The sequence below is a fragment of the Misgurnus anguillicaudatus genome, unplaced genomic scaffold (genome assembly GCF_027580225.2).
Source record: "Misgurnus anguillicaudatus unplaced genomic scaffold, ASM2758022v2 HiC_scaffold_31, whole genome shotgun sequence".
Lineage (NCBI taxonomy): Eukaryota > Metazoa > Chordata > Actinopteri > Cypriniformes > Cobitidae > Misgurnus > Misgurnus anguillicaudatus.
The window spans coordinates 2716152-2742482 of NW_027395281.1; the positions used below are offsets into that span (position 1 = coordinate 2716152).

At 40.1% G+C, this 26331-nt stretch overlaps 1 protein-coding gene across 1 annotated transcript in view; it reads right to left on the reverse strand.

Moving 5' to 3' along the window:
* Window positions 1–26331, reverse strand: part of LOC129454073 (uncharacterized) — a 55411-nt gene that overhangs the window by 22508 nt on the left and 6572 nt on the right. Inside the window, exons 7-10 of the mRNA XM_073865269.1 lie at window positions 14672–14710; window positions 8502–8843; window positions 2772–3071; window positions 2020–2096 (exon numbers count right to left, since the gene is read on the reverse strand). Of these exons, the coding sequence (XP_073721370.1) occupies window positions 2020–2096; window positions 2772–3071; window positions 8502–8843; window positions 14672–14710 (758 nt within the window). The remainder of the gene's footprint in view (window positions 1–2019; window positions 2097–2771; window positions 3072–8501; window positions 8844–14671; window positions 14711–26331) is intronic.

Here is a 26331-nt window from a genome sequence, read left to right on the forward strand (position 1 = left end):
AGCAATTTTGGAGAATTACTAAATGTCTTTATTGTAAGTAAATTAAAAGTCAGGTTGAAGGAAACAGTTGATGTCTATTAACAAAAGCAAAAGTTGGTATGTAAGGTTATGTGTTTGATTGATTTAACACTCAAGCATTTAGCTAAGTAGGTTTTGTTAATGCAAATAAAATTTAGGGCAGTTATTACAAAACAACAGATGTCTTTAGCATAGATATGTTTGCCATGCTTCAAAACGCAACGCAGCACAATGTCATTTAAGTTGAACAACTGAAGTTACATGATATAAATTGGTATTGTTACACTATTTAAATCACACAGATGAGTTGGTGTCAGCAGCCAGCTATACATTTACACAGGCTTGTGAATGGGAACTGACCTGAAAGTGATGCGCGAGTTTTATTTCCTACTTTTCCATTTGAAGACAGAATGCCGCGTTCTGTTACTGTACAAACAGATGGCGGATGATATCAAAGCATCGCGAGGGGAGACACTCTGCATGCTTTCTAATCGCTCTCGCGGTTCTTTTATGTTTCTCTGTGCAGCGCTATCGAACAAACTTTTGATCATCTGCAGTCAGCTGGGGGGCGGGGATTGCGTACAAACCAATAGGGAGTCGAAATGGTGTATGTTTATACTTCTCATCCAACCACAATCGGATTCATCTGGATGATGCAATTTATCAAGATAGGTTTTTTAACGATGACAAGCCGGAATGTAAAAAAAGAAAACAAGTTGAAATTAATAGAAGTAACGAGGCGATTTTTAAAATGTAAGGAGTAGAAAGTACAGATAATCGCGTGAAAATGTAAGGAGTAGAAGTAAAAAGTCGTCTGAAAAATAATTACTCAAATAAAGTATAGATACCCAAAATATCTACTTAAGTAAGGTAACGAAGTATTTGTACTTCGTTACTTGACACCTCTGCTGGTTTGTAATAAGAGAGATGTCTTTTCAGTTGATTTTATATAAGGCAGTGACTGGAAGTTGTAGTTGTAGTTCTGCTCATTATCACCAGGTGTCTTCAATAATCAAATAATCACTCAAATGATTGCATAATTATCTAATTAACTCTAACACTGCTTCGGTGTTACTTAACACCCTGCTGGTGGTACCCATATAAACACCGAGCTGGTGTTAATTTAACACCAGGGATTTTGCAGTGTATGCTGATTGAGGGGTCTGTGATTGGATGAAAGGTGTCAGAGATCATTCTCAAGTGTTATGATCACTGCTGGGCTACGTTTATCCCAGAAAAAATGTTGCACAACATTTTATATACAGTAATTTGTTAAACATGTTCCGATGACACAAGAGTTGCAACTATGACAGCTAAGAAGGTCATTCTTTGTGTTGTTTTTGAAGAATTTTTAGAATCTGATGAAATCTTTACAAATATGCGTTTAATACTGTAAAATACTCTTGATGTTACCGTCACTGCCCTTGCCATCCAGAATTAAAGATAACACATTTGTAAACAACTTTACTTGGACCCATAGTGGCAGTTGTCTCTTTAATGCCTCGTGGTTTATATCATGTTGCACATAAAATGTTGCGCACCAGTTTGAGCTTGAACATGACCCTGCTGTTCTTGCTTGTGACGCTGCAAGAATTAATTAATGGATGACATCAAAGTACCGCACGAGCATTTCAAAAGCAGTCTCCTCTGTATGATTCTTCAAATCGTGGGATTTTGATGTTGTCTGTGCCTCGGTTTTTGAGGCACTACATCAAATAAGCCTGTTGTATCAGTCAGTAGCTGTGCTTTCATTACCCTTTGAATTGCGCAAATTGACATTGCAAATTGAAAATATAGCCAATGGAAATTGACATGTTTCCATTGGCCGTGTTTTTAATTCGCAATGTCAGTTTGCGCAATTTAAATGGTAAAGGAAACTAAGCTACTGTTAGATCAGTGTTGCAGTCAAAAAACAGGACCCGGGAGGTGCGTGACAAATCATTTAGACTCAAAATCCTTTGGCATCTATACAAAGAGCCTCCTCGACCAATGGACTGGCACTTGGGCCGGCTTATCAGCTCCTTGTTCCAGTAAAGGCATATTAACCTCCACTGAATCATCACTGACACCTGCTGAATCTGTCAGGAAACACAGATGAAATCACAAATATTAAAAAGAAAAAGAAAGTTGTGTATTAATGGAGAACAAGACTGACAAAAATAATGTCAACAATTTACAAGCAAAATACATTCACAAATCTGTTTAAACAATGACCATCATTAATAGGACAATAATTTATTTTGATATGCAAAGCTTATTTTGATGTGTTTTATTGGCATGTGCTGTTGTTTGTATGTTAAATATAAATGTATGGACATGTACTAAAAAGAAATATGTGAAAATCACATAATCTAATGATGAGATTTGGACACCAAATTATTTTGAGTATCAAAGTGTGATTTCACATTGTTTGGCACCCTAAACACTCTTTGGGGTGATTTCCCAGACAGGGATTAGCTTAAGCCAGGGCTAGACCTGAGTTTAATTGGGAAATATAACTAGTTTTAACAAACATATCTTACTAAACACACTATGTGCATATTGAGGCAAAACAAAGGGCATTGATGTATTTTAAGATTTGTCAGTGCAAGTTGTTTTGAGTTTGGACAGCTCGTAATGTAACTAAATATATACAGCAAATGAACACTGTTTAAATAACAGTTTAAATAACTGAATACATTTTTGTGTTTACTTTAGTGAATGTTGATATAAGATGAAGTGAATGATTATATGAGAAGTGTTGAGTTACTCACCAATGACTTCAACATTAAATATTCTGTAATCTGTGATTTTTCCATCAGCTTTGATCAGTTTTAGTGTATAAACTCCTTCATCTGTCTGTCTGATATCTCTGATGAGGAGATTTCCAGTCTGAGCGTACATCTTCAGTCTGTCTCTGAATCTCTCATCATCTGTATATGAAGTCTTGCTGTTGTCTCCATTCATTCCAGTTACAAGAGTGCTTTTATCTTTTGAAGTCCACTCCACCTCATCACCTTCTTGTATTATAACTAAAGGAAGTAGGAGAAGAGGTCTTTCCTTCGTAACTCGCTCTGTTTCAATTAGCAAACAAAGAAAACATCATTCAAGGTGAGAGTTCACTTTTGCGAGAACCATTTGTTTTGAGTTGTTTCAGCTACAGATAGGGATAACTCAATATTCTCGTGTCTTATATTGAAATTCTCCGCCATTTTCATTAAGATCCTAGTTTTTAACCCAGCACGTATTCTAGCCAATATTTACTCGTTATGGGTCAAAAATAACCAACATGATGTCACAAAGTTCTTTGGGATAGTCACAGAATTTTTTTGCTAATTTTTCCTTGGCATTCTCACAGATCTAAGCATTTTTCCGTGGCATTCTCACAGATCTACAGTAAGCATTTTTCCTTGGCCCTGTCACGGACTTTCTTTTCTATGGCATTCTCACGGATTGGTTACTCAACTGCTTTTTCCTATTTTCCAACCATTGTTGCTTAAGTTTAGGGTTAGATTTGGTGTTTGTGTCACAAGGTGACGTTCTTTTCAGGGGCGGAACCAAAGTTAGGGAAGTTTGGTTCCGCCCGGAAGGTTTCCCACCGGGCCGGAAAAGAGGAACACCGGACTTCCGGTAGCGCCGTAAGAGAGAGAATCAACAAATTGAGCGCAGCTGTGTCTAGTTAGGACACGGACCTTTTGAAGAGCCCGCAGGCTCTGTTGATGCGGGCTGCGCTAGAAAGCGCGCGGAGAGAGGACAGGAGCCACAAGAGGCGAAAGAAAGGCAGGACGTGAACGGATTAAAGGAGCACCCCGAAGAGAGCAGTGTGGTTGTGTGCAGTGTGAAGCGCTGTTGTTCGTATCTTCCAATAAGTTGGCCGTAGGCTGTTTATCTCTCTCTCTCGCTGGAGCGTACATGATCGTGTGGACTTTGGGCACCGTAAGGGTTGAAGCAAGATTGAACACATTGGATGCTGAGACGAAATACTGGAGAGGAAGAAAGAAAGCGTGAGTGTATTTCTGCATGGAGAATCTGGAGCTGTATGTCCTTGCTGTATAACTCTTGCTAGAAGGAGAGACGCCCTGGGTGTATGACCGAAGCGATCGGTGAGGAAGTGAGAACAAAGGACAGTTGGAGCTGAGAGTGTTAGTATCTGTGAGTATAACACACTGAGCTGATTACACATTGTGTGGACTGTTTGTTTTGAAACGATTAACCTCTGAGTAAGGAGGAAGGCCCTACCGCTAGATTAGCGTGGTAGGAGAGCCTAAAGGACATTTGGCTGGGGCTAGCCACGGCGACGTATCCGCTGACTAGGCTGCAAATACTATCACCGAACAGACCCCGACGAAGTGGAGAAGGGCGGGCATCTTGAGTGTACACTGGAACGGAGGGACGTGCACAGACATTTTGAGGGGCAGGGGCTCAAGTGAAATAAAGGGCACTTCTCATAATTATGTATATTTTTTTAAACAAAAAGTATATATTAGGGATGCACCGAATCCAGATTTTTTAGGTTCGGCCGAATCCCGAATCCACCGTTTAAGATTCGGCCGAATCCGAAACCGAATACCGAATCCTACTCGCATCCTTATTCCAACACAGTAAAACACATTAATGAAGTAAAAAACGTCCACAGCAGTGTATTTTTCATTTTATTTCATTTAAACTGTACATTATGCCAGGATGACAAGTTGGAAAAACTATTTTGACAATTACCATAAGCCTATGCATAATGAAAGCGATGCGTTGCGACACGCTCGTTTTTCCAATAATCAAGCAGCTCCGCGCTGAAAACTATATTTAACTTTGAGTGAGAAGCTCCGCTCGTCAATGTCACAGTCTTCACACGGCCGTCCAATTACAGTGGAGGAGGGGCGGGACATTACCACAGCAACCAACCGGCTCACAGCTGAAGTGAAGCATCACAGCTACCAAGCGCTCGGCTGAAAAACAGCTGGCATTTGGGGTCCTCAAGGCGTTTTCAGCTGTGTTTAAAAGTTTTGGTGTGTCCAGCTGACCGAAAGAAAAAGCTCATCTCCACGTCAGCACCCGATGTGTGTAATCAACGGCTGCGTGACGTCGACCAGCGTAGCGCAAGCCTAGGGTTCGGTTCGGTGGAAAAAAAATCTAGGATTCGGCCGAACCCGAACCCCGCCAAAAAGCCCAGTATTCGGCCGAATCCGAAACCGAATCCTGGATTCGGTGCATCCCTAGTATATATATTAACGCAATTCTGACTTCCTTTTTAAAAAAAATATTAAAAAAGTTAAAAAAAGTTCAAACTCACGCAAATGTTTAATTTTCAAAAGATGTCTACAAAATAATCAGTTGTTCACACAGACACCATAGTCTCCTTAGTAGTCTAGGTTTATAGAGCAGCAAAGGAAGCCATTACACAATGTGCATGTTTTGAAAACATTAAATTACACATTAATTACAAATTTGTTAAAATGCTAAAAACAAAGTTGTGACTGCTGAGTTAGCGCTACATGCCAATAAATGCTTCATATGCTAGCGTTTAGCTGATTAGTTGTTAGTTGTTACTCAAAATTTATTTTTGTATGATAAGGGCTCAAAATATAAGGTCTGTTTACTAATGTGAGCTTCTGGCATGAGCCTCAGAGCAGAGCTCAACATTATTATTCATGACCCTTTCAAATAGGGCAAAAATAGACCATTTCATTCAAATGACAAATTCTAGCGTTGTAAATAGACATGTAAAAACGTTTCTGGATAATGTTTGCACTTAATAAAGCAACATACCTTCTATGTAATTGTCAAAGAACAATTTAACATATTATGACAACACATCCTATTGCACCTTTAAACTTAGGTTTCATATTTATTAGGGTTACACATGTCAGAAACAACAAATATAGATTAGGCCTATTTTATTTGTATTTTATATTTTACTTTTTTGTGATGTCAGTGAAAATTCAGACTGGGACGGTAAAATACTGAACCATCAGATTTCTTCCCAATCTACTCCAGCACTCCAGTATAACACATTATGTAAGGAATAATTGACGACGGGCCATTGAATTATAAGAAAATAATGCACACCAAGGTGGTAATGCGGCACGACGCGAAGCGGAGTGCTGTTACACGGCAGGTGTGCATTATTTTCAAATAATTCAAAGGACCGGAGTCAATTATTCCGCTTATACCACGGTTACCACAAACATTGCTCTGGTGCCTATTTTTAAGACATTTGAAAAGTTGGGTGTGCGGTTTACAGAAAAATAATCAACACCCATAGAACATTTCGCAGCCAATCAGAATGCAGCAATCAACAGACCCGTGGTATAAACTTATTTAACAGACATTACAAAAAAACGCAAACAAAAAAGCTTACTACTGTAGTTAGCAATTATTTTATTGTTTGTGCTTTATTATTTTATGAGCAGTCTGTTTAAACTACACTACACTGTTTCACGTTTGCAACTCTTCAGGTTAATATGGGATTGCCATGGAAAACAATGTCCCTGAATCGGTATGTGTAAAAACTTGTCCCATATTGCATAAAACTGTTAATATAAGAATGCTTTCCTCACACACTTACCGGTAGCCTGCCTTCATAATCATGCACATGATCGCGTCTCGTTCGGGCTGAGATTTGGCGCTTGAAGCGCGAATGATGCAGCACGAGTGTAGACAAACCAATCAAAAGCGAAGTAAGTTAGAGAGGCGGGACTAAGGAAAGGTAAAGCCAATCATATTAGCGATTTGAATTTTGGAGGCGGGACTCATCTGTTAACCGTTTGTGTGCCACATATAGCGCTATTTTTCTTTATATAAGAGTTTAAATCTCATTTAAATGATTTCTGAATAAATTCATGATAAATTAAATAAGCAACAAGTAAAAAACACAAGAAACAGACAGACATCAGTTGTTGTATGAATAAAGATCATATTATTTTTTTTTTTAAGCACCCCAGAAAAAAAGGGCACTTTCTCTCCAGGAATAAAAAGGGCAGGTGCTCAAGCCCCCTTTGATGTCTATGTGTGCACGTGCCTGCTGGAACGTGGTGGGTGAGTCGTTGTGCTGTGGAACTTTCACTTTCGACGTGGTGCTGTGCATTGCTGTGTGTCTTGTCAGAGAAAACCCCCGCCCTCGTACGCCTCGCCGAGGGAAAACCGAAGAGGCTGTCGGTCTCAGTGTGACTATTAAATACATGTTGTGAGCTGACCCCAGGGGGAGAGGAACCGTGTGGAACCCGTACCTACTGTACACTGTGCCCAGCAGAGAGGTGAGAGCAAATCAAGTCCAAGTAACTGTGCCTCTTGTGTTTCCAGCTGTTGCCTGTGGAAAGAGAGAGAGAAAGAGAGTGAGCGACATGAAAAGGAACTGTGTGAAGCCCTGCCTGGAAGATAACGAGAGCCTGATGAGGCCGTTATTTTAAGTTCCCCTTCCTCCCTCCCCTATTTATTATTTTAAGTAATTTAAATAAAGTGCATTTTAAATTTATGCTTACCTTGTGTGTCTGGTCATTGGGATGGCTTTGGGTACCTCCTCGAGGTGGAAAAAGGGGGCGTGACCTTATTAACATCTGGGTCCACCCCTACCTGTGACATTTGCGTTAGTATGTCACATTAAGTATTGATTTATACTATTTTTTCTTTTATATTTTCTAAACTTTAATCAGTTGTCGCCTGGCGTTGGGGTTAGAGTTGGGTTTGGGTAAGGATGTAATTTTATGTAAATCTAACCATAAACCAATTGTAAGAAAACAGGACAAAACAGTTGAGTAACCAATCAATGAGAATGCCACAGAAAAGAAAGTCTGTGGCAGGGCCACGGAAAAATGCGGGGATCCTTGAGAATGCCACGGAAAAATTAGCAAAAATTATTTGACTATCCCACAGAAATTCGTGAGATCAGGTTGAAAATAACCCAGCCATTTTCAGAGTGTTGCTCCATGCTCTGTGCCTCCGTGTTCATCACAACCCACTCACTCCGCTAAAACACTCTCGTGAATGCAGAGAGGATTGGCATTGTTAATGAAAGCTAGATTATTTTTGGTTTGTAAAGTTTTAAATATAGATATATTTTTTACAAAATCACATCGATTACCCTTAGAAGGTCTTTATTAACCTACTGGAGCCATGTTGATTTCTTCTTTTAAGGATGGATGCATTATTAGGGCTTCAATCTTAAAAGTTGTTCTCTGATCCCGTATGACTACTTTTATTAAGCTTGGGATAGCAAGGACATTTTTTAATATATCTTGGATTTTGTTTGTTTAAAAGATGATGGTCATATACATGTATCTCGGATGACTTGAGGGTGAGTAAATAATGGGGAAATTATCATTTATTTTGCTGGAGCTGCATTTGGATCTGCTGTCTTGATAGCCTGCCTCCAACATTTCACAAATTTACATCCTGACTGTAAATATTGTCTTTACAAATATTTAGTGTAAATCTGTGTTTAAAGCATCACTTCTCTTTTAACATTCACAGTTGAAATAAATAACAAAAATAAGTAAAACTCATCTACTTACTATTCAAGGCAACAGTGAATGTTTTTTCTTTGGTGTCACTGCTGCTATTTATCTCTACTTTATAAACTCCCGTGTCTTCAATGTTGATGTTTGTGATGGTGAGATCTCCATTCTGTGTGTTCATGTTCAGTCTGTCTTTAAATTCGGTCTGATTTACCTCTTGAAATCTCTCAAAAATAAAGTAAGCTAATTTAGATTCATTAGGGCCAATGCATCGACCTAAACGCATATCTCCAAACATCCACAGTATCCAATTACAGCTCTGTATTTCAGTAACACCAGTGTCTAAAGTCACAGATTCTAAAAAGTTTACTGTTTTGATCGTCTCTTCATTTATAACAGCTGCACATAGATGAGAAAAACACAAAAGATCAGAATCACATCAGCTCAAATCAATGTACTGGAGAACAACACAGTTTATATTTACAAAATAAAGATCATTCAGTGAATTTTACTCATCAGTTTAAATAAGAAGACAAAACCTACTCTAAAGAGAGAGGAACTTTTTGTTGCCGTATGGATGCCAACCTGGAAGTTAGTGGGACACTGGTTCCCTTGAAAGAAAGCCCATTAATTTGCCCTATAGACTTTAAGATTGTCGCAAAAAAAATACTGTGTGTTAAACAAAAGGTTATCAAAATTCGCTTCTTATATTTCTAGTAAACGTATTTACACTTCAAAATTGCTATAATTAGTATTCATCTGTGAAGATTAAAGGAATAGTCTACTCATTTTCAATATTAAAATATGTTATTACCTTAACTAAGAATTGTTGATACATCCCTCTATCATCTGTGTGCGTGCATGTAAGCGCTGGAGCGCGCTGCAACGCTTCGATAGCATTTAGCTTAGCCCCATTCATTCAATTGTACCATTTAGAGATAAAGTTAGAAGTGACCAAACACATCAACGTTTTTCCTATTTAAGACAAGTAGTTATACGAGCAAGTTTGTTGGTACAAAATAAAACGTAGTGCTTTTCTAAACGGATTTAAAAGAGGAACTATATTTTATGGCGTAATAGCACTTTTGGGAGTACTTCGACTCGGCGCAGTAACACCCTCCCTCTCCTATTATGAGAGTGAGAAGGGGAGCGCATTTTTCTGGCGAGTCGAAGTACTCCCAAAAGTGCTATTACGCCATAAAATATAGTTTTAAATCCACTTAGAAAAGCGCTACGTTGTATTTTGTATAACTACTCGTCTTAAATAGGAAAAACGTTGATGTGTTTGGTCACTTCTAACTTTACCTCTGAGTGGTACCATTGAATGAATGGGGCTAAGCTAAATGCTATCGAAGTGTAGCAGCGCGCTTCAGTGCTTACGTGCACGCACACAGATGATAGAGGGATGCATCAACTCTTCTTAGTTAAGGTAATAACATATTTTAATATTGAAAATGAGTAGAATATTCCTTTAACTTGCTGGACAAACGTCTAAGTGTCTTTAACTTTTGTTAAACACACATCTTATATTTGCGAAAATCCAAAAGTCTATGGGGAAAGTGAAGGTGCTTTTAGTATCTTCCGGGTTAGACTACAAAAATACGTCATCCCTGCGGCACTCTTTTAGGGGGTGTCTACACAAAAGCGTTCATACGCATCTGAAAAGGCCAGGCAGACACCAACTGTGGGCGCTTAACTGCATTTTTTCAGCTATCTGCTTTGGTTGCTATGAAACTTTGCTTAAAAGTCATTGAACCATGAGCCTGTTGGTTGTTCTGATATTTGTCCTGTCCCTTCTCCACTGTGATTGGATGGTAAGCATTGGACATGGAAAAAAACAGCTGCTGTTCTTGAAAAGCGCTGTGCTTTCATTGGAAACAATGGAAAACATGCTGGCCATTGATGTAAACGCTTTGGGGTACACACGCCCTTAAGTACGATCACAAGTCTTAAATATTTTAATCTTTTAAGGGGGACTGTGCAGATTTTAGCCGCATCTAGTGAGGATGCAAATTGCAGCCAATGGGTCAGTCCACCGCTCACCCTCTCTTTCAAGTGTTAGTGTTAGATTAGTCAATTTTGCATTTGTGTTACATAAAATAACTAAAGTGATTTCTGAGATTCGTTTTTCATTTGTGTGATCTTATTTGATGTCTAACATATTAAACTAATAAGAGATTTTGCTCACACAAATCTTTTTGAACAAAACCATTTGACATTATAGTCAGCTGTCAAATCCATTTATAAAATAATTCTTAAAATCTCTTATTACACGGCTCTCTGGAATGCTTGATTCTGATTGGTCAATGATTGAGACATTTGCAGGTTCGTTCTTTTCAAATAATAACCGCTCCAAAGTAATAACGCATAGCCGGTACTACTTGTATGTTTAAAATCCCTCCGCGCCAACAAAGATTACTGTTTTGCGCCATCTTGTGACAAACACTGGACAACCACAATTAAGAATGGAAAATTTTGACATTAATTTTAACATGTACGGAAAAAAACAAAACATTTAAACAGTGGATAGAAGAACGAACAACGACAAGACACAGAGATCTTACTGAGACTGAACTTGACAAAATAGAGCATGACAGCTACGAAGCCAACACACACAAAAAACAGAATGGGCATTAAAACGTTTCAAATACTCACTAATACAGAAAAAAAATGGAGACAGACAAGTATGAAGCAGAGGATCTTAATAAGGTATTTGTAATGGTTTTGTTCTGTGATTACTTGTGTTCTGTGTATTTTTGTATTTTGGACTTTTATTTTGATACCCTGCTCTGTTCTGACTTTTATTTTGATATTCATCATGCCATGTCACAGTTCACACTTCCTGTCTGTCTGTATATAAGTCACTTCCTGTTCACCTGTTCCTGGCTGAATATTATACATAGTAAGCCCAACCTGTTACCTGTCTGATTCTGATATCTGTTGATCTGTTAAACCTGTTACCTGTATCTGTTCCTGTTTTTTGACCATTGCCTGTATTTTGGATTCTGCCTGTTTTGCTGCCTGCCTTGAACCTTTGCCTGTACTTGGATTCTGTTTGTGGATTACCCTGTTTGGATTTGGTTGCTGGCCCTTTATGGGATTTTACTTAATAAACACCTTTTGCATATGGATTCACACTTTCTCCGCTTTCATTAAAGCACACCCTGTTACAGAATATTCAGCCCACAACCGGAATCCAGCAAAGGTCAGTAATCTCCCACCAGCACCATGAAACCTGTTTATGCACTACTTGCACTCCGTCAGAACCACCGTCCGATTGAGGAATATGTTAAGGATTTTTTGGACTTGAGTTACAAGGTACATTTTGATGACATTACTCTGAAGAACCTGTTCTATAATGCTTTGGACGAATGGCCGCGCTTGTGTATGCCACGTGATATGTCTGCCTGGTCCCTGGAGAGTTATATTGACTTTGCTTTGTTACTGTGTGGCTCACCATTTACTGTGGGTGTTGCGGATACACCTCCAGTGAATTTACACAACCCATCAAGCCATTTCATGCCGGTTCTGCCCAAACCTGAATATGTCATGCCTGATCGTAAAATGGCCGCCACCATGCTTGCTCCCAAAATGGCCGCCATCCTGCCTGTCCCTAAAATGGCCGCCATCCTGCCCGTTCCCAAAATGGCCGCCATCCTGCCTGTCTCTGCACCTGTTCTCGAGAGAGCTACAACCATTCCTGCACCTGAGCTTCAGAGGGCCGTCGTCACCACCACACCAGCACTTAGGAGGGCTATCATTCACCCTGCACCTGCCATCAAAATGGCCGCCATGCCTGAACCAGCTACCGCTGAGGTATGTCTTCTTGAATATATACTACCTGAATTTGCCATAGCCCTGTGGTGCGTCTGGTCTGCCTTCTGCTCTGTTATTCCCGAGGTTCCTCAAGGCCCTGCATCTGATTCATCCGACTCATCTGATTCATCCGACTCATCTGATTCATCCGATTCATCTGATCTGCCCGTCTCATCTGATCTGCCCGTCTCATCTGATCTGCCCGTCTCATCTGATCTGCCCGTCTCATCTGATCTGCCCGTCTCATCTGATCTGCCCGTCTCATCTGATCTGCCCGTCTCATCTGATCTGCCCGTCTCATCTGATCTGCCCGTCTCATCTGATCTGCCCGTCTCATCTGATCTGCCCGTCTCATCTGATCTGCCCGACTCATCTGATCTGCCCGACTCATCTGATCTGCCCGACTCATCTGATCTGCCCGACTCATCTGATCTGTTCGACTCATCTGATCTGCTCGACTCATCTGATCTGCCTGATCTGCCTGATCTGCCTGATTCGCCTGATTCGCCTGATTCACCTGATCTGCCTGATTCACCTAATCCGCCCGACTCCTCTGATTCTTCTGATTCATCTAATCCATCTGATTCATCTGATTCGTCTGTCCTGCCCGACTCATCTGATTCGTCTGTCCTGCCCGACTCATCTGATTCGTCTGTCCTGCCCGACTCATCTGATTCGTCTGTCCTGCCCGACTCATCTGATTCGTCTGTCCTGCCCGACTCATCTGATTCGTCTGTCCTGCCCGACTCATCTGATTCGTCTGTCCTGCCCGACTCATCTGATTCGTCTGTCCTGCCCGACTCATCTGATTCGTCTGTCCTGCCCGACTCATCTGATTCGTCTGTCCTGCCCGACTCATCTGATTCATCTGTCCTGCCCGATTCACCTGTCTTGTCTGATTCATCTGGTCCACCACCTGGGACATCGCCACCCTGGGCTTTGGGAGCTTTCCCAAGTTTTTTTTGGGGGGGGTAGTACCCGGACACAGGGAGGAGGCAGAGGACACCAAGGCGGAGGCCGAAGTGTGCTCGGACCCTTCCTCTCCCTGTGTTCCAGGTCTATTCCTGCCTCATGATCTAGCTCCATGTCTGCCCCATGACCCAGGTCCAAGCCTGCCCCATGACCCAGGTCCTAGCCTGCCCCATGACCCAGGTCCTAGCCTGCCCCATGACCCAGGTCCTAGCCTGCCCCATGACCCAGGTCCTAGCCTGCCCCATGACCCAGGTCCTAGCCTGCCCCATGACCCAGGTCCTAGCCTGCCCCATGACCCAGGTCCTAGCCTGCCCCATGACCCAGGTCCTAGCCTGCCCCATGACCCAGGTCCTAGCCTGCCCCATGACCCAGGTCCTAGCCTGCCCCATGACCCAGGTCCTAGCCTGCCCCATGACCCAGGTCCTAGCCTGCCCCATGACCCAGGTCCTAGCCTGCCCCATGACCCAGGTCCTAGCCTGCCCCATGACCCAGGCCCGCATCTGCCCCATGACCCAGGCCCGCATCTGCCTCATGTTCCTGGACCATACTGGCCATATGACCCAGGACCTCTCCTGAACTGCCCTGCCTTTGCCAAGAGGTCCTGGCCCGCCCGCCCACCCTCTATTGGACTGTATGTTTTGTTTGTTGGGCTCCGGGAGTCGCCCTTTAGAGGGGGGGTTCTGTAATGGTTTTGTTCTGTGATTACTTGTGTTCTGTGTATTTTTGTATTTTGGACTTTTATTTTGATACCCTGCTCTGTTCTGACTTTTATTTTGATATTCATCATGCCATGTCACAGTTCACACTTCCTGTCTGTCTGTATATAAGTCACTTCCTGTTCACCTGTTCCTGGCTGAATATTATACATAGTAAGCCCAACCTGTTACCTGTCTGATTCTGATATCTGTTGATCTGTTAAACCTGTTACCTGTATCTGTTCCTGTTTTTTGACCATTGCCTGTATTTTGGATTCTGCCTGTTTTGCTGCCTGCCTTGAACCTTTGCCTGTACTTGGATTCTGTTTGTGGATTACCCTGTTTGGATTTGGTTGCTGGCCCTTTATGGGATTTTACTTAATAAACACCTTTTGCATATGGATTCACACTTTCTCCGCTTTCATTAAAGCACACCCTGTTACAGTATTACAATCATTTTATGCATCTGTGCAAAGTTTCACGGAAGGATAAAAATGTTAATTTAAAACAAATATGCCAATAAAATGTTTCAAATTCATATTCATGTCCAGCTTTTTTTTAATGTGGCAAGTAGCCGTGTAATAAGCGGGATAATGTAGAGGCAGCCGGTAGTTATCGGGAAATAAGCCCCTTCAGTGTGTGTCCTGATCACACTGTCGGGGCTTATTTCCCCCGATAACTACCGGCTGCCTCTACATTATCCCTTACTTAGAATCTCAGTTCAAATTGACTGACAGGTCTTACCTGAGTTCTGCTGGTTGTGAATGTTTTCAAAACCTTTGGCTGTTAAAAAAAAACAATATTTAATGTAAAGAAAATCAACAATAACTTAATTCACCTGACCTAAGCTGCCCAAACTATGACCATAATTTAATTCAGTTACAGTTGATGCACTAAGACAAATAAACTGTAAACTAACACTGTATTAATGTTTTCTGAAATTAATATATATTTTTAGTTTTTAATGTTTTAGTGAATGTTGATATCAGAAGTGTTGAGTTACTCACCAGTGACTTCAACATTAAATATTCTGTATGTGATTTTTCCATCAGCTTTGGTTAGCTTTAGTGTATAAACTCCTTCATCTTTCTGTCTGATATCTGTGATGATGAGATCTCCAGTCTGAGCGTTCATCTTCAGTCTGTCTCTGAATCTCTCATCATCTGTATATGAAGTCTCGCTGTCTTCTCCATTCATTCCAGTTACAAGAGAGGTTTTATCTTCTGAGGTCCACTTCACTGTATCACCTTCCTCTATTTTAACTTTAGTGAGTAGAGTAAAAGATCTTCCTTTTATAGCTTCCGCTGTTTCAGTCAGAAAACACATGAAAACAAACAGAAAACATTGTTCAGGAATACTTGATTCTGATAGGCCAGTGGCGATTTCCAAATAAGTTCATAAATAACAAAATCCTGAAATTAACACAATTAATCATAGCACTCATGTACAGTCAGCAGGGTTTTTCTACTTCACATTGTCAGGATTTATTCTGTGATAACAACTCGATGACTGTACTTGATAATCTCTTACAATAACTGAAGTCATTTTTATTTCAGACACACTGAAGAAAATACAATCATCAATAATTTCATGTAAATGTTGTCTTTAATAATATTTAGTGTCAATCTGTGTTCAATGCATCAACGCTCTTTATGAACATTCACAGTTAAAATAAATAATGTTAAAGGGATAGTTCGGCCAAAAACGATATTAAACCCATGATTTACTCACCCCCAAGCTGTCCGAGTTGCATATGTCCATCGTTTTTCAGACAAACACATTTTCGGATATTTTAGAAAATATTTTAGATCTTTCTGTTGTTTAAATGTAATGTTACGGGGTCCAGCAATAGTCCACGACATTCAAGTCCAAAAAAAGTGCGTCCATCCTTCACAAATTAAATCCAAACGGCTCCAGGATGATAAACAAAGGTCTTCTGTGGGTAATCCGTGCGGTGTTGTTGTAGAAATATCCATATTTAAAATGTTATTAACGTTATAAACTACCTTCCGGTAGCGCCGCCATCTTAGAGTGATGCGCATTCAGGATGAGAGCTTACGCAGCGTACAGAGTTTCTCTGCTGCTGCTCTGTGCCCCCGCCCTCCGAATTTGTCATACGTCACTAAGAAAAGTGCGTACACTACACTAATACTCTCTCCTGAGTCTAAGATGGCGGCGCTACCGGAAGGTAGTTTATAACGTTAATAAAATTTTAAATATGGATATTTCTACAACAACACCGCACGGATTACCCACAGAATACCTTTGTTTATCATCCTGGAGCCGTTTGGATTTAATTTGTGAAGGATGGACGCACTTTTTTTGGACTTGAAGGTCGTGGACTATTGCTGGACCCCGTAACATTACATTTAAACAACAGAAAGATCTAAAATATTTTCTAAAATATCCGAAAATGTGTTTGTCTGAAAAACGATGGACATATGCAACTCGGACAGCTTGGGGGTGAGTAAATCATGGGTTTAATATCGTTTTTGGCCGAACTATCCCTTTAATAACTGAAACTCATCTACTCACCATACAAAGCAACATTAAATTTTCTAGCTTTGTTCCCGCTGCTGCTCTTGATCTGAACTTTATAAACTCCAGTGTGTTCAGATCTCATGTTTCTGATGGTTAGATCTCCGGTCTGATAGTTCATCTCCAGTTTGGCTTTAAATCTCTCATCAGTGTAGTCATTTAATGTAAGTTTATTATTCCCCCCAATGTATTGAGCAATACACTTGTCTTCATTTCCAAACGTCCACAGTATCTCATCGTCTTTCTGTATTTCAGTAACAGCAGTGTCTAAAGTGACAGATCCTCCAACCTTTCCTGTTCTTAACCTTGCTTCATTTATAACAGCAGCACATACAGATGAGAGAAAAACGTTTTTACTCATCAGTTTAAATACAAAGACAACTGTCTGATCTGTGACACATAGAGACACTTTCTATTAAAGTGCAGTCCCAGTTCATCGACAGAAAACATAAATCCACACCAGACACTCAAGAACTATAAAATAACAACATCAATTTAATTATTAGGTTTCAAATTTTCTTTATGCATAATGACCCAGATTATGAAAGTATTTTAACTTCTTAAAGGTGGACTTTGTGTAGATTCTAGTGGTGACATTGTGAATTGCAACCAACAGCTCAGTCCACCGCTCACCCTTCTCTTTCCAAGCACATAGAGAATCATCTTGTTAATGACTGTAACCATGGTTCCCTGAGATAAGAAAAAAGATTTAGGGGAACCCTATGCAGCGTAACTAGCATGAATAATAAGTCAAACTAAGTCTACATATAGACGTCGATGGAAGAAGTCGCTATGACATTGTGTCCCGACTGCAATAAATAGGAAATCAAAATTAGGTCAAACAGCTTCTGCTAGAAATAAGCAAGTGCTATAGGCAGTTATGGCAAAGACACACAGTGTCTCGTTCCCTATCTCAGAAACCATGGTTACAGTTGTAACCGAGATGTTCACTTTCGAGGAAACTCAACGCTGTGTCATGGAATGAAATTATGGGGAACAAGATACCCACTATGCCATAAGTAATTGTGTCTGTCTAGGTGTGAAGGTGTCCATGCACAACTTAAGGCATAAGAATGTGCGATCCGGGTAAAAAAGGGAAGTCTTAACTATAATACCTCATAATAGTATGCAGGGAAGACAGCAGCATCACAAACATCTTGCATTGAGGCCTTTGTCTAAAGGGCATGATTGGAGTGTGCCCTAATTCATAAAGGTGAAGGCATGTCGTGGACCTCATACTCTAGAGATATAGCCTCTACAATGCGGGTACTAATTGTCTGCTAAGAGGCTAGACATCCTCTACTCAGAGAACCGAAAAGACCAAAAGTTGGTCGGATCTTCAAATGAAAGATCTTAAATATTATACTAATACCCTAACAAGGTGTAGAAGACGTACCCTCTGTTGATACGTTGAATTGTGTGAATAAAGATGAATAGGCCGGAAGAACCAATGTTCAAGCCACATTTCTAGAAACTTTGGGAATATAGCCAGATCTTGGGTGTAAAATAGCCTTAATTTTCCATGGAACAAATTCTAGACATGAAGGGGAAGCTGATAATGCTTGAAAATCATCAACTTTCCTCAGGAAAGTTATGGTTAATAAAAAGGCTAATGTCAATACAAAAGTTTGATTAAACAGGAATCAATAGGTTTAAAGGGAGTCAAAAAAATCCCTTCCAAGACCACTGCCGAGTCCCATTTTTGAACTCTGACCTGAGTAGGAGGCCTTATCCTCAATGTGCCTCAGGATCTAACCTACAACCTTGGTTGAGAGACCCAGATTTAGAAACGGATCCCCCAGTTGCCAAAACTCTGGGCAGGGATAATATATTGTGCCCCTTGCTTGAGTTAGATTGTCCCTCCTGATGGGGAATCTCCCATGGCCGACCTGCCAGGAGAGCTAGAAGGGCAGAGAACAATACTTCGGACGGCCAGTACGGGTCTACTACAATGAGCCTGATCCGTTCCTGGGGAACTGTCGCTAAAACTCCTGGGAGCAGAATGACCAGGGGAAAAGAGTACAGATGTTGCCTCGGCCATGCCATGCCAATAGGCCTGGATGTGTAAGAGAAAACCACAGTGGAATATGATTCGTCTCCTACTAGGGATGCACCGAATCCAGGATTCGGATTCGGATTCGGCCGAATACTGGGCTTTTTGACAGGGTTCGGGTTCGGCCGAATCCTAGATTTTTTTTCCACCGAACCGAACCCTAGGCTTGCGCTACGCTGGTCGACGTCACGCGGCCGTTGATTACACACATCGGGTGCTGACGTGGAGATGAGCTTTTTCTTTCGGTGAGCCTTAGGGGCTGGACACACCAAAACTTTTAAACACGGCTGCAAACGCCTTGAGGATGCCAAATGCCAGCTGTTTTTCAGCCGAGCGCTTGGTCGCAGTGATGCTTCAGCTGTGAGCCGGTTGGTTGCTGTGGTAATGTCCCGCCCCTCCTCCACTGTAATTGGACGGCCGTGTGAAGACTGTGACATTGACGAGCGGAGCTTCTAACTCAAAGTATATAGTTTTCAGCGCGGAGCTGCTTGCTTATTGGAAAAACGAGCGTGTCGCAACGCATCGCTTTTATTATGCATAGGCTTATGGTAATTGTCAAAATTGTTTTCCAACTTGTCATCCTGGCATAATGTACAGTTAAAATTAAACAAAATGAAAAATACACTGCTGTGGACGTTGTTTACCTCATTAATGTGCTTTACTGTGTTAATGGAATAAGGATGCGAGTAGGATTCGGTATTCGGTTTCGGATTCGGCCGAATCTTAAACGTTGGATTCGGGATTCGGCCGAACCTAAAAAATCTGGATTCGGTGCATCCCTATCTCCTACTTTATCAAATTCTTCAAGATCTCCTCCACCACCTCTGGTTGGAGTCCCTATTGCTCAGGCCTCAGCCCCTGCATTGACAGGACATCTGCTCCCACATTCTGGACTCTGTGGATGTACATAGTTTTGAGAGACAAAAGTTGACAGTGAGCCCAAAAGAGAACCTGATGCATCAGTCTGCACAGAGGGTGCGACCTCAGGCCTCCCTGGTAATTGTTATCAGAGACCACCAACGTTTTGTCCATCCTCACTAGTGCATGATGACCTCTGAGAGATGGGAGAAAATGTTTGCATGCTCGAAATACTGCTTATTCCCCTGGCTGCATGGCCTTCCATCACTGCTGCCCAGCCTGTGAGGGACACATCTGTTATTACTACTCTCCTTTGGCACTGTGCCCTTCGCATCAGACCCTGAAAGAAGGCATCTGTGCGTTACACTGATAATACGGAACGGTTGCCCTTCAGCTACAAACCTTTGCTCTTTAGCCACCATTGTAACAGTCTCATGTGAAGCAGACTGAAGGAAATAACACTGGATGCTGCCACTATCAAATCAAATACTCTTTGAAAGTGCTTTACGGTTTAAAGTTGGCCTAACTTGATCCTGGACACGGATGGCAGGATTGACTCTGTGCGTGCAGGAGACAGATGTGACGCTACGTCACTGAGTCCCAAACCAACCTGAGAAACGATGTTCATGGTTAGATTGCTCTTCTTGACGATGAGCCATAGCCCCAGGTGCTTCATATGGCCAAGAACGACTTCAATGTCAAACTGCCATTTCCTGAGACTGAGCTGAAACCAGCTAGTCTATGTAATTTAATATGTTGATCATTTGAAGTCTCAGAGAAGCAAGAGCTGAATCCCTACATTTTGCCAGAAGAGAAACCTGGGAGGACAGAAGGCAAACTGAATTCTGTAGCCCTTTTCTATTACCCCTAGAAGCCATTTTGTCACATATAGAAGTTTTCTCCACTCATAGAGAAAGTGCACTAGAGGAGTCAACCAAAAAGTCTCTGCTCCACCATCTCTATGGGTGGAGACAGAGAATATGGGATTAAATACTGTTCTCGTGAGGGCACATGATCTGATCGCCAAAAGGGGGCAACCTCGAGTCCCTGTCTGACCTTCAGATCCTATTTGCAGCAGCATTATGGTTTGTAACAATGACCACTCTCAGATCCACCTCATCTGTCTCATCCCTCAAGCTCTCTGGGGGCGGGCAAGAGAAGCAACATTTTGTTTCTGCTGCTGACTGTAAGTGCTTGTGGATGGCTGAGGTTGATTAATCATGCTTTTCTTTGCCGAGGCAAAAACTTTTTAAAAGCCCCCACCTGACGTTTCTTTTATTGGAAATGCTCCACAACAATATTCCTCAAATAAATCTGCCTGATGTGCCTGGATAATGCCCATCATGTAATCCGGCATGACCTGGAGCCACGTACGCTCTGCCCACTAGACCAGAGGTGACATGGCACGGTTTATTGAGTGACTGGCTACCGCTTGGGTCACAACATCTAATAAATCTTCATATTCCGGGGATAGATTAGATTCATTGATTTCATTTATTTCCTCTTCAATACTTTCTAAATCTAACTCCTTAGAACTATAGCAGTGCATTGGACTCCCGGTTGGGGTGGGAGAAGCCAGAATCTGGGCTCAGCAGCCGCAGGTCCCGAACTGTGAGGCTCACGGACATTGCCTGATTGATTTGTTAGTCTGAGAGATTCTGTGATTGACAGGTGTACAAAATCTTACCTGAGTTTTGCTGGTTCTGAATGTTTCCAGTAACTTTGGTTATTACTGCAAAACAAAAATCCTCCAATCAGTTAACACATCTACTTTATGAAGTATCATATAATAATAAACTGTAAATAAACACTGTGTATATATTTTCTTAATTGTTTTTACTGTAGTGAATGCTGATATAAGTTACTCACCAACTACATCAACACTGAATATTCTTTGTGTGATTTTTCCATCAGCTTTGACCAGCTTTAGTGTATAAACTCCTTCATCTGTCTGTCTGATATCTGTGATGGTGAAATCTCCAGTCTGAGGGTTCATATCCAATCTGTCTCTGAATCTCTCGTCATCTGTATATGAAGTCTTGCTGTTGTCTCCATTCATTCCAGTTATTAGAATGGATTTATCTTTTGAGGTCCACTCCACCTCATCACCTTCCTCGATTTTTACTTTAGTGCGTAGAAGAACGGATTCTCCCTTTATAGCTCGCACTGTTGAATGAAAACATACATTCACACATAACAGCAGGAAATAAACACAATAACACTTAACAATTCAGATGTCACAAACTTTTTATTTGACCAACAATGTGGATTGCTAAATTAATGTTAGTCTGTTAGGTAAAAAATGTCTAAGGGCCCTATTTTAACGATCTAAGCGCATTGTCTAAAGCGCAAAGCGCAACGTCTAAATGGGCGTGTCCGAATCCACTTCTGCTAATTTAACGACGGGAAAAATGGTTTGTGCGCCGAGCGCATGGTCGGAAAGGGTTGGTCCTATTGTAATGGGAGTATTTTGGGCGTAACGTGCAGTAAACCAATGAGAGTCTCAGCTTTCATCCCCTTTAAAAGCAAGTTGCGCTGGCGCTATGTCTAATTCCTATTTAGATGACGGACTTTATAAACTGAAAAACTAAGCGGAGGAAGAAGATCCCCAGTTTAAGATTAATGTTAAATAATTGTGTTGTTTTTCACTTGTATTGAAATTGTTATTTTTTTATTAAAACCTTTAAAACCCGTTTTCTTTTAGTCATGGAAGTAAAAAGCAGGCTTGTAATTGCTTTAAATGTATGGCTATCCAATATCATCAAAAAATAATTTAGAAGTATGTAAGATAAGGTTTGTACTCTAAAAATACTTTATTTGTAACAAACAGGAGATGAAGAATTTACAAACGGCTCTCCTCACGTTTCAGCACTTTGGACAGCGTTTTTTAGCAAAGAGTTTTTTTAAGCATTACTTAAAATGTTTCTCATCTCACCATATCCGCAGGTACAGAGTCATCATATACAATAAATCCGTGAGGTAGCATTTAAAAACATTTAAAAATAGATGCATTTGTTTAAAGCAAAGCATTTATTTACTTACCAGGCTAACAGGTGAAGCAGCTCTTTGCGCCTTCTAACGTCTCATTATTACTCCTCATTTATGTGCAAGAGACTCAATAATAATCTTTTACATTCAATCCTTTAATCTTTCATATTTAAAAGCATTTTTGTGCTGCTGCGCATTCATATACTTTGTGATAAGCAAACCCGCGTTGTCCTCCCGTTTATAGGCGTATATTACTAATGCGCTCTTTAAATAACATAAAACACATTGCGCCATTGACTTTAGACTTTAGACCAGGTTTTTGTTGGTCAATGGCGTAGTCTATTTTAGTTGCCTCAAAATAGCAACGCGCCAACAATGCGCCTGAACACGCCTGGTTTTCAGACCAGAACGCCCATGGGCGCAAAAGGGGGCGCAAATGCATTTGCTATTTAAACAACGCGGCGCTAAACGTGAAAATTAGGGTGAAAACTAGCGAAAGACACTTGCGTCGCGCATTGCGCTGCATTGCGCCGGGTGTAAGATAGAGCCCTAAATGTTTTAAAATGCAATGGTTTGTTCATTTCATATACATTCACTCACCAGAGTAAGCAACATTGAATTTTTTGTCTTTGTTCCCGCTGTTGTTCTTGATCTGTACTTTATATTCTCCAGTGTGTTCAGTTCTGAAGTTTCTGATGGTGATATCTCCGGTCTGATGATTTACCTCCAGTTTGTCTGTAAATCTCTCATCAATATAGTCATATAATGTAGATTCATTACCGCCTCCCGTGTATTGAGCTATACGCATGTCTCCAAACGTCCACAGAATTTCATCATCTTTATGTATTTTAGTAACACCAGTGTCTAAAGCGACAGATTCTCCCACCTTTCCTGTTCTGATCGTGTCTTTAGTTATAACAGCAGCACATAGATGAGAAAAACACAGAAGATCAACATCACATCAGAACAAGTCAAAGTGAAGGAGGATATTGGAGTTTATATTTATTTCATTCAGATCATTTTACCCATCAGTTTAAATACAAAGACAACACAAAAGGAAACTTTCTATTAAAGGGACAGTTCACCCAAAAATGAAAATTATGTCATTAATGACACACCCTCATGTGGTTCCAAACTCGTATGAAGATGAACTCCTCAGTTTATCTTGAGAACACAGTTTAAGATGTTTTAACGTTAGATTTAGTCCTAGAGCTTGTTGACCCTTCATTGAAAATCTATGTATGGTATACTGTCCATGTCCAGAAAGGTAATAAAAACATCATCAAAGTAGTCCATGTGACACCAGTGGGTCAGTTAGAATGTGTTGAAGCATCGAAAATACATTTTGGTACAAAAATAACAAAAAATACGACTTTACTCAGTATTGTCTTCACTTCCATGTCTGTTGTGAAGCACATATGCGAGACTAAAGTCACTTGACTGCAGTGACGCGGATGATCCTCAGACATTTTTGCAATGTTTTTTTTCAAACTTACTCCCTCAGATTGTAAACGAAGCCCAGGCGCACAAAAAACAAACAAAAATAACAGCTGGGGTGCACCAGATAACACGTCAGCCGTGTCTTAGAGAAGACAATGCTGAATAAAGTCGTATTTTTTGTTATTTTTGGACCAAAATTTATTTTAAATGCTTCAACACATTCTAACTGACCCACTGGTGTCACATGGACTACTTTGATGATGTTTTTATTACCTTTCTGGACATGGACAGTATACCGTACATAGATTTTCAATGAAGGGTCAAAAAGCTCTCGGACTAAATATAAAACATCTTAAACTGTGTTCTGAAGATGAGTGGAGGTCTTACGAGTTTAGAACGACATGAGAGTGAGTCATTAATGACATTATTGTCATTTTTGGTTGAACTATCCCTTTAAGTCAGTGTCAAGTCTTAGTTTATATAAATCCACATCAGACACTCAAGAACTATAAGATGACATGAATAAATATCCTTAGACGTCATGTCGTATGGTTCTGCAGTCATTCTTATACATTATGAGATGTTGTGTTTAGGGTTAGGTTTTGGGGGAGGATTTGAATGAAAAACAGCATTTCTGACTAGATAGGGTACAGTAATGGCTTATTTTCATGAAATGTTGAGTTTAGGGTTAGGTTAAAGCACATAGAAAGGCTAATGTAGCCACCACATGACAAACATGCAGTTCTCTGAGTCCACATATATTGAGACAAATACTTTTTGGACAAAAACATTATCATTTTGTAGGTCAGCTGTCAAATCTATCTTTAAAATGATTCTTTAAAATTAATCAAACTGAATTCATATTGATTTCTGAGTCAGAGAGATTTACAAGTAGCTGATAATCTTACCTGACTTCTGCTGGTTCAGAAAGTTTCCCTGAACTTTGGCTGTTAAAAACAAAAATCACCCTATCAGTTCACACAGTTACTTTATGAATAAGGTTTATATTTATCCAACGTGATCTCATGAGAATACGTGTGTATTTTTACGTTTCACTGTGTTTGTACAATACGTACATTTACTTACATTTAAAACACACTGAAACGTACAATATCGACGTTTTGACAGGACTAATACGTAAATTATTTACGTATTTACAGCTTTACAAACGTACAAATTTGTACGTAAGTTATTCCTATTCATAAATATTAAAATCGCGGGCATTGGCGTTTCTCATAACAATGTTTTTAGTCATATTTTCTGACTTATTTTAGACAGTTTACCCACTTACCTAATGAAATGATTATGATATTGAGAGAATTTCACAATATTTAACATTTTAAAACTTTAAAATTAATAGCATTTCTGTATTTATATTTATTTTGTTTGCCATGACACACAAAAACGCGTTTTCTCCTCCTGTCTTCTATGCAATACGTTATTATTACTACTAAGCAATAATTACAACATAAATTCACAAAAGACGTTACTTTTATTCATTTGCTGTAATCCACATCTTTAAAATTCATATGATTGCGAGGTTCAGATCCAAATTCAACCCTTGATCCAGCGATTTTGATCCGAGTTCTCATCAGCAACCGTAAAGTCAGATCGCGCGTTCGTTAATGTGAATTCAAATATCCTGCCTCAAGAAGCTTTACGACACATTGCTTTACGGCAGTGATATCAAAAGCTCATTGGCTCTTTGAGTGCCACGTGACATATTTGCGTCATTTCCATTTCCGTTGGTGTACGTTTGAAATGAAAAAAGCGCGCCGTGACAGAGGGAAGCCGGATCAACACTGATCAAACTCTTGGATTAATAACTTTACTGTAATACTTCTATTTACTTTACTTCATATACTCCAGAGAGGACCTTGGCTGCAGCACATCGTCATTTTAACTACTTTTGGTACTGATTTTAATATTCGCAATAAATAAGTTGTTGTGATTACACTCTGTCTGTTATGATTTTTTAAACAGTAACGTTAAATGATTTTAATAAACTGTTTTGCGTAGGACTGTAGCACCTTAAATTATCTTTGAATGCTATATTGTTACTAATATGTTCCTAAACATTATCTGTCCGTTACGTTGCATAATTTAAAAAGAATACATTACGTATTTAAACATTTTGTATAAAAAGATTTTGGGTTTAGGGTAAGGTTTGGGGTAGGGTTAAGGTGGCAACATATCGCTAAAATGGTTAAAAGGAAATTATACAGCAATCTTTATGGAATGAAATATACGTAAATGTTTTACGTTTTTTAGCTGTCAAAACGTAATAATGCTACGTTTAAATGTTGTAAATACGTCTATATTGTACGTTTTAGCATCTTTTAAACGTACAAAAAATACGTTTTTGGTTGTTTAAAGTTACGTGTAAATACTACGTATTAACAGTGAGACCAGGCTGATTTATCACATGATATTCCATATTAAGAAATGTAAAAAGACCACAAATATGTTATTTGTATTCAATATAAAGGAAAATCAACAAACAATTTATGCAACTTAATGCTGAAAA